Source organism: Nicotiana tabacum, chromosome 15 (assembly GCF_000715075.1).
Source record: "Nicotiana tabacum cultivar K326 chromosome 15, ASM71507v2, whole genome shotgun sequence".
NCBI lineage: Eukaryota > Viridiplantae > Streptophyta > Magnoliopsida > Solanales > Solanaceae > Nicotiana > Nicotiana tabacum.
The window spans coordinates 82,141,840-82,151,731 of NC_134094.1; the positions used below are offsets into that span (position 1 = coordinate 82,141,840).

Genomic DNA, 9,892 nt, shown 5'->3' on the forward strand with positions numbered 1-9,892 from the left:
ACGTTGGTCGGTAATCCAAAATTTTCTTGTCTGACCAGCTATTGACCAATTTACCGACCAACGTTGGTCGGTATTTTGTTTTAAAAAAATGTAAATATTTTTTTTCCCCAGTTTACGTCCAACCTGGACGGTTTTTGGTCGCATTTTTTGACCGACCAACGTTAGTCGGAAATAGTTGGTCGGTTTTTAGCAGATTTTTAGTAGTGCAATAAGCACTACCTATATCTTTTACACATTCAAATATGGAAGAAGTTAACAAGTTCTTTTAATCTATACCTGCTCTGACTTATTAAATATGTTTTCTTAACTAAATTAAAGCACCTGATATAACCAGAATAGAAGCTTTTTATCTTTTGACAAGTAAAATGGGACGCTTTAGCTTTCAACCTTAGAATCACTCTACACATTAACCAAAACATGTCAATACAAAGACATAAAACTGAAGGAAGCATGCATATATTTCCATCTAATTAACGCTGTTCAGAACATAGTTTTGCATTAGCGCTGTATAAGCCGCTCAGCGAATCCATTTCATGCATGCATGGACATATAATAAAACAACATTGTTTTACAAACCACAGATCATCAAGAAAAACAAAAACAGAAGTTACTCTTGAGCAACAAACTCTCTGTTTGATAATATTACTAACTCTCTGTTTCATATATGATATACAGAATATTAGGAGTTACTCTTGAGCAACAAACTCAAGGTTAATTAAGAGCTCTTCTATTTCCTTCACATCTTGTTAATTTCTCCCATTTTTCAAAACTTTACCTAGCATTAACATTTTTCTTTATTTCTATTTGTTTGCTATCGTTAATGTTTTTTGGATTGTCAAGATGGAAAATATCTTAACACTATCAATTGTATCTAGTTGGACCAATATGAACACAGGAAATAGAAGCTTCGAGAAAGTATTAGATCAAATGCCAAATTTTCAAAGTTCAAACTTATCTCGTCCAAGTCACACCTCAAATTGGGGTTGTGAAGCGGTCGATTGCAATAATAATACTCAACTAGGAGTCGGGATCAAATCCACAAGGAGCGTAGATGGGATTAGTGGTATGTATTTGGTCTAAGCACGTGAATTGTCTAAGTTGCACTTTCACAAACTTTGTTTTAATTTTACTTCTAAAATTATACTAAGGATTGCAATTGAAAAATATGAAACTAGAGAATAATGTTTTTGTTGTTGTTTTTCAAATATGTAAAAGGTCTAGGGCTGTGACTTCCACCTAGGTGTTTGCCTAATGGGTTGGGAGCTTTATAACGAGTTTCGTTAGTCGGGGTGTATTATAGCAATCGACACTCAAATACCCTCTCGCTAAGGGAGTGGTTTTGCCCAATTTGGCTTTCTCAAGTCCAAATGGGTATAGAACTAAACAGTTGACAAATTGCTCAAGTCGGATTTTACTATCTCTAGGTTCAACCCTTTAATTGGGACTATCAATCTCTTGATTTTATCCCAAACTCTTGTTAGCCAAGTTTTCCTAGACTAAGTCTCTCTTTCTCAAGTAGAGACCAAGTCAAATAGGCTTGAATCAATGTTTGCGACCATTAATTCTACAATTATAGCAAGAACTAGGCTAAATAATACATACGCAACCATAAACAAGCCCTAAATCAAACACCCATTAGGTTCCCACACTAGGGTTGGGTCACAGCCTGACCATGCCCAACTATGCCTTATAAAAAGGACTAAGCGGTCGCTGCAAAAATAATCCGGTTCAAGAGTCTGGAGTCAAATCCCACAGGGAACTAACCTATTTACTACAACTTTTAGTATCGCTAATGATAAGCTCAGACAATTTTCAGAGTTTAAGATTTTATTTGATAATTAACAGAAGTTATTTAACTAAGGAAAAATGACAATAAAAACTATCAATAAGCAAGAATGAAGTTGAATTCAAGGGTAAAAGAATCTAGGGTTATTGATTTCCCCAATTATCAAATTAATTCCTGACACGTTAGCTATAATCTCGCCGTAACACTCTATAAAGATTATGAGTTCTTGCTTACTGTACTTATATCTCGATCAATTACGATAATTTACTAGAAGTATTCTCTCGAACTACTCTAGTTGATAATTTGTACAACTTATAAATATCACACCAAAGCTTCGTTATCTCTAATCCCGCTTTTAAATTCAAGTAATTAATCTCTTAACTTACTCGAAAGTGGCGTTGTTCAACAACAATCTAATCAAGTGTTCTTTCTCAAGCAATACTAGACAACTAGACATGATTAATCAAGGGCCCTTTCAATTAATCACAAGAAACACATAGTTGAATAATTATAGAGTAAAAACAGCTCAATTATATCAACACGTAATCAAGACTTCATCCAACAATTAGTTTCATTAACCCTAGATGACGGGTTTAGCTACTCATACTACTATGCACGATTACAATATAAAAAGTCATAACCAACAATGGAATTAAGAAGAAGAAGATGAAAAACTCGTAGGAGAATTCTCCGTCTTGTTCCTTTTATGTTCTTGCCTCCAAAGTTCTTCTAAAAATAGAGATACCCTCTTTTTGGGCGAACTGGGTTTCATATAGGTCAAGGTTAGTCGCCTCTCAAATTACAAAATTGGCCTTGGATGATTTTTCTCGGAAGCACGTGCACGACCGTGCATCAACCGCGCATCGACCGCGCACTTTGGCCAGTTTCTACCTGACATGCGCGGCCTAGTACGCTGCCGCGCATAGACCGCGCACCTGGAGGATTTTCTGCAGCATTTTTTCTTTCTTCTTTTTAAGCGCGCTAACCTCCAATTGGCCTTTAATGCTCCATATTAGCTCCAAAACACTCTTTAACGTCCTCATAGCCCGGAATTGCTCCTGCAAAGCATAAAGTTCTTAATTAGAGCAATTTGTTATTATTTAACATTCAAATATCAATAAAGTACAGCTAAGTTAGAGTGCAAATAGTAGCTAAACTACATAATTATAGCCGCGCATAGACCGCGCACCTGGAGGATTTTCTGCAGCATTTTTTCTTTCTTCTTTTTAAGCACGCTAACCTCCAATTGGCCTTTAATGCTCCATATTAGCTCCAAAACACTCTTTAACGTTCTCATAGCCCGGAATTGCTCCTGCAAAGCATAAAGTTCTTAATTAGAGTAATTTGTTATCATTTAACATTCAAATATCAATAAAGTGCAGCTAAGTTAGAGTGTAAATAGTAGCTAAACTACATAATTATAGCCTTCTATCAATACCCCACACTTAAACCATTGCTCGTCCCCGAGCAATCAAACCACACTCCACAGAGGCCTAACTTCACTAAGCGACTTCCTTAACTCATCACACCAAGAATATTTCACATAGATTGAGCACAGTAGTATAACATCTTCACCTCAAGAGTTGACTCCCACGCACTACGCAATATTCCTAACTTACCCACTTACTCTAACGCAGAGGTCAAGAATTACCTTTCCGTCATGAATCAAGTGCCTGCTTATAACAAAAGAGACTCATTCCATAATCAATAAAATTCACGTACAATGAGGGACTTCAAAATAGACAGAATTCACTCACCCTCAAAAACGATATTCTTGTGCCAAAACAGATGCTCCATAGGCTTGCCCGTAGTGTACTACTCTACCAATCGAGCTCATACAATCGAGGATCAAGTAGGACTTTATTTGATTGTAATGTAGGCTGCGGGCCGGGTAGGATATATTTGGATATAAGAGTGACTACACCTCCCTAAGCACTTTAATACATATACTTTAACATTCAAGCCAATACTTATGTCAAACCAACACCCCACCTTCACATCAATGTATATTACCCCATACTTCTTTAAGCACAATCATCAAAAGCCACCAAAGGAATATTATTCACCACAATACAACTATTTTTTTTTTTTTTGATTTTTTTTTCAATTCACGGGGCTTTTATTTTTTTTTTAAAACACAGTGCATCTTTCTCCTTATTTCATTAGTTTCACTCAAAAGCCCCACCAACCACCCCACACTTTAACCTTTACAAGTTCATAGCAATTCAAGTGCTCATGAGAGGTGAACATGTTCAAATAGATGGTTAATTCAAACAAAAGGGGTAAGGCTTGTAATGTGGTTGCCAAAGAAACAAGATTACAGGCTCAAAGGGGTTAACTACGATACATAACAATTAGGTGGGTGGAATATATATATGGCTCAACAAAGAAATGCCTATATCACTTCCAAGACTGAACAAGACTACTATTTCGCTTTGCAAACACACAGGGCAAGTTCTAGGCATCAAATGTAGTGCACAAAATACAACAAGCCTCACACACACATGGCACAAGAGTCACTCCAGATTGGGTCATCAAAACACTCTAGTCAGGGTATTTAAGCTAAGTTAAGAACATACAATTTAAGGCACTCTTACAAGAATCAACAATTGAGCCTAAGCGTCACACTAAAGTACCTGGTATATTCAAGGCATAACGAAGTTAAGAGATCCTATTTCCAATTCAGCCCATACTCCAACGGTTCCTAACTTTAAAAAAAAAAAAACTAACTACACACGGTTCAAATGAAACCCTTGGAAAAGAACCGTGGCCCAAAGAAAAACCAAGGGGGAATTGATACACTCCTAACAAAAGAAAATCTTTTTGTATTTTTTTTCTTCGACTTCAATCCCTCAAGAAACCCGTCGAATGATATCCATCGTCGGGACAAATTGAAACTTTTGAAGTTTTTTATTTTTATTTTGTATATTTAGTTAACTAATGAAACTACACTAGTCTACATAACTCTATACATACAACATACATACAAAATATCCCCCACCCCACACTTAAAATGGTGGCATGTCCCCATGCCACACAAATAAAAAAATATGAGGTAAAGGAAACTTCCCTGGTACATCAATCCTGATCAGAGACAGTGTCGGGGTCGAGATGGCACGCCCTCCCCAGTGCACACAGCCAAGCCATGATCTTCTTCTCAGATATTGTATTTTTGGTGGCCAGTGCATCAACTCGAGTCCCCAAATCCGTGACAGAAGTGCGTAACCCTGCCATTTCATGTTCTAAGGCTGTCATCCGCGTATCCCATCTGACCACAGATGTTCCTTCAGCCTCAACAACTTGCTCGTGTGGGGGTGACTCAGCCTGCCCTTCATCTCCCTCCTCTGGCACATCAAACTCATCACTATTAGCTCTGCCAGGTACCACATGATCCTTCCCAATGGTCACTTTATCTGCCCAGAACTTTGGTTCTTTTTTTACTCTTCCATCCACGTTCTTATTTTCCGGCACCCGTGCTGCCCGACATAATCTAGTGACTAGTGAAGGGAAGAAGAACCCATACCTCTGCACTGGACAACGGATGAACATCTCGTCGTGAATAACCTTAGCCACATCAATATCGTGGCCATTCATGAAGCACCAGATCAATGCAGCTCTGGGACCGTTTACCTCAGTGGTGTTAGAAGAAGGCAGCAGGCGGCTTTTGATGATATAAATCCAACACTTCCCTTCAAAGGTGAGTGAGGCCGAGTGAAACTTCCGCCTTAGCGTAACCCACACTATGTATTTGTTTGGCACACAAATTGTTCTGAAAAATAGGTTCCAGGAGGTTGGTTCTCGCCAATACGTATCATAATAGTCCTCCTCCCTACCAAATACTGGCAGCCGATACGACCTCCTAATGGCATGTATCGATGCATCAACACTCTTTTGTTGCACAGTGCAAATATGATCCTCATGTTCAGAGCAGTTCGCGTAGAACTCTCGTACAACCAGAAAGTTGGCCTCCCCAGGTTCTTCAAAGAAAATATCCAGCCTGCGTCGAACCAACTCCTGATACATATTGGGGCATTCAATCTGGAGGGACCCTCTATCAATACCCCGTTCTGGTATAGGCTTCTTAGGAACCTTCTGACTAAAACGTTCCTGGACTGAGCTTGATATAAATCTTGTGCTATCAAACTGAGGTGCATTGGTTGAGGCTCGTGCCTGGGACGAGCCTGCATGACCACTAGAAGAGGCTCATGTGGTTTGTCTTTTCTTTGAGGGTGACATAGTACCTACAAAACAAATACCACTATCAGTACAAGGCGGGATGTGTGAACCAATAGCGGTTACTCAGATTTCACCCGCACAATTGGTCACAAATTACATTCATGAACTCACTGTGGCATTTAAACAAACACTTGATGTGCAACTTCACCCTAAATTCCCCAAGCACCCAATTATACCTCAATTCCACCACAATCTTAACAATGTCTAATCCAACCCAACAAGATGAAATTTCACTATCCTCACATACCAACAAGTATACTTAGTAATATAAAGTAAAGAAAAGAACACCAATGACTTCTACTACCATACAATTAAAAGAGAAGAAGAAAAGAATTTTTTTGGAAAAACTAAAAAAAATAAAAACTGAAGGAAAAGGAAAATAGAAGCCATGGCACTTACGTAAAGAAGCTTGTAAGGAATAGAGATTGGGGAGTGATTGAGTAGGGAAGAGGAGAAAAGGAAGGTAGGTTTTTGCTTTTGAAATTGGGGAGAAGGGAGGGTTTTGGGCGTGTGTTAGTTGTGAGAGAGGAGGTTTTTTTTTTTTTTTTTTTTTAGATTTTAGGGGAGGAATAAGGGGGGTCAGTTATTAGTAAAGGAAGAAAATAAAAAATAAAAACTAACGAAAAGAAAAGAAAGGGAAAAAAAATTAACTAATGGAATAACCTAAAAACGGCGCCCAGTGCGCGGTCAGTACGCAGCCGCGCGCACGTGGGGTAGTGGAGTCGAACAATGCGCGGTCCATGCACGGCCGTGCATGTGCAACAGTAGGGGTCTGAAAGTGTGCGGCCTGTGCGCGGTCAGTGCGCCGCCACGCACATTTGTCCTTCGAAATTTCTCCCTTTTAGCCACTTTTTACCTATCTTCGGATGGATTTCTTCACCCCGAGTCTTTCCGTCACGCACAATTTCATCCCTGCATACTAATAGACCTGTAAATACTTTCACCATTCAAAATCCAATATGAAAAATAAGAATAAAGAAAAAATATTGGGTTGCCTCCTAAGAAGCGCCTGATTTAACGTTGCGGCACGATGAATTACAATAAAACCATGGGTTGCCTCCCAGGAAGTGCCTAATTTAACGCCGCGGCATGACGCAGGCTTTCATGATTGCACTTCGCTCACATATTGGGGCTCTTCCAAAGACATCACAACTTTCTCCCCTTTTTCTTCAACCATTCCAAGGTAGTGTTTCAACCTTTGCCCATTCACTTTAAACCTATTCGTTCCATCTTCGGACTCAATTTCTACTGCTCCACTTGAGAACACTTGCACAACTCTAAATGGTCCTGACCATCTAGATTTCAGCTTATTCGGAAACAATCTTAATCTCGAGTTGTATAACAACACTAGATCTCCAGGTTTGAAGTTCCGATCTAGAATGTGCTTATCATGCATCATCTTCATCCTTTCTTTGTACAATCTTGCATTCTCGAATTCATGGAACCGGAAGATGGCATGATTCGAGTTCATGTAGCTCTATGACTCTAATTGTGCTTGCGGTTTCCATATCCAAGTTCAACTGCCACAGTGTCCATAAGGTTTTATGCTCAAGCTCCACCGGAAGATGGCATGCTTTTCCAAACACCAACTTGTATGGAGACATACCAATTGGAGTTTTAAATGCTGTGCGGTATGCCCATAATGCATCATCCAACTTCTTTGCCCAATCAGTCCTTGTCGCATTCACTATTTTGGTCAGGACACTTTTGATTTCCCTATTGGACAATTTCACTTGCCCGCCCGTTTGTTGGTGGTAAGGTGTGGCAACCTTATGGCGAACTCCATACTTTTCTAACAGCCTTGCGAATGCTCTATTGCAAAAATGGGTTCCACCATCACTGATTATAGCTCTCGGAGTGCCAAAACGTGTGAAAATATTTTTCTTTAGAAAGCCTGTTACTCCTTTGGCATCATTTGTTGGAAGGGCCACAACTTCAACCCATTTGGAGACGTAGTCAAGTGCTACCAATATGTACTTGTTACCATATGAGATGACAAATGGTCCCATAAAATCAATCCCCCACATGTCAAATACTTCCACCTCTTGAATTGTAGTCATCGACATCTCGTGACGACGAGATATGTTTCCTGTCCTTTGGCACTCATCACAACTTTTCACCCAAGCATGGGCATCCTTGAATAAAGTCGGCCAATACAAACCCGACTGTAACACCTTCGCCGCTGTCCGAATTCCTCCAAAGTGCCCACCATATGGTGAAGTATGGCAAGCCTACAAAACAGAAGATTGATCTTTCTCGGGGATACACCTCCGGATCATGTTATCTACACATATTTTAAAAAGTAAAGGTTCATCCCAGTAATAAGACCGACAATCGCGAAAGAACTTTTTCTTTTGAATTGAAGAGATTTCATAAGGTACAATACTGCTTGCCAAATAATTAGCAATATCAGCATACCATGGCGTCTCCTCCATTGCCACTGCTAGTAAGTGTTCGTCCGGGAATGTCTCAGTTTTATCTCCAACCTCTACTTTCTTTTCAGCTCCCTCCAACCTTGAAAGGTGGTCTGTCACTTGGTTATCTGTCCCTTTCCTATCGCGGATCTCCAAATCGAATTCTTGTAGCAAAAGAACCCAACGGATCAAGCATGGCTTTGACTCCTTCTTTGCTATTAAGTACCTAAGTGCTGCATGGTCAGTATAAACAATCACTTTTGAACCAATCAAATATGACCTGAATTTGTTGAATGCAAACACCACAACCAACATCTCTTTCTTACTCACGGTATAATTGAGTTGTGCACTGCTTAGCGTTCTGCTTGCATAGTAAATTGGGTGCACCAGTTTGTCATTTCGCTGCCCGAGGACTGCTCCTATAGCATAATCACTCGCATCACACATGAGCTCGAACGGTTGCTTCTCTATTAATGGCTTCACAGGTGGTGTTGTCCTTTCTTCTGAGTGTAGTGGCTCGAACTGGGGTTCCCTTTTACAGAACCCTTGACCTTCGAGAGCCATGACCTACTCTGCCAACTCTTCACCATCCACATCTTCCAAATTCATCAAGCAAGCTTCTAACGAATCTCTGACATTAAGGGTCTCATCCTCCTCTTGTAGTATTACATCCACCGCCTCCACTTGTGAATAATTTGCAAATTCGCTGGGCCTCCTCATAGATTATTGAACATTGAATATTATTTCCTCATTATTAAACCTAATTTTTAACTCTCCAGTCTCGCAGTCGATCAATGCTCTCCCAGTGGCTAAGAACTGCCTCCCCAAAATTATTGGTATTTCTTTGTCAACTTGACAGTCAAGAAAAATGAAGTCGACAGAAAATACAAACTTCCCCACTTGGATGAGCACATCATCCAGAATTCCTGTCGGCCTTTTGACTGTGCGATCAACCAGTTGCAACAACATTGAGGTCGGTCTAGCTCTGCCAATAACTAATTTTATGTAGATTGCCAAAGGTATCAAGTTGATACTGGCTCCTAAGTCACACAATGCTTTAGAAAAAGCATAACTTCCAATTATGCATGGGATAGTGAAACTACCGTGATCAAACAATTTTTGAGCCATAGGTCTTGTCACTACTGCGCTGCAAGTTTGAGTTAGAGTTACATTAGACAGGTCCTGGAAAATAAATTTTCGAGACATCATATCCTTCATCATTTTTGCATAGCCTGGCATTTCCCTCAAAGCATCCATCAGCGGAATATTCAATTGAATTTGTCTAAGCATTTCCATGAATTTCTTGTATTGATCATCTTTCTTTTGCTTTGCGAACCTTTGAGGGAATGGTGCAAGAGTTAGCTTCTTCCCACTGCTTGGTGTCTTTTCTTTATTAGGAGCCTTTTCCACCACCTATTCTGGGAGTTGTTCAAATTCCTTCTCCTTGCCTTTGTCC

At 39.7% G+C, this 9,892-nt stretch overlaps 1 protein-coding gene across 1 annotated transcript; it reads right to left on the reverse strand.

The window, feature by feature from the left end:
* Window positions 1-9,159: 9,159 nt before the first annotated feature.
* Window positions 9,160-9,657, reverse strand: LOC107807421 (uncharacterized). The gene has a single exon (XM_016631787.1). It carries the CDS (start codon window positions 9,655-9,657, stop codon window positions 9,160-9,162), a length of 498 nt encoding a protein of 165 aa, XP_016487273.1.
* Between the last annotated feature and the right edge of the window lie 235 nt (window positions 9,658-9,892).

What these genes read in the sequence shown, in the direction of transcription:
- LOC107807421 (XM_016631787.1), bottom strand. Translation starts at nt 9,657, where the DNA reads ATGATGAAGGATATGATGTCTCGAAAATTTATTTTCCAGGACCTGTCT.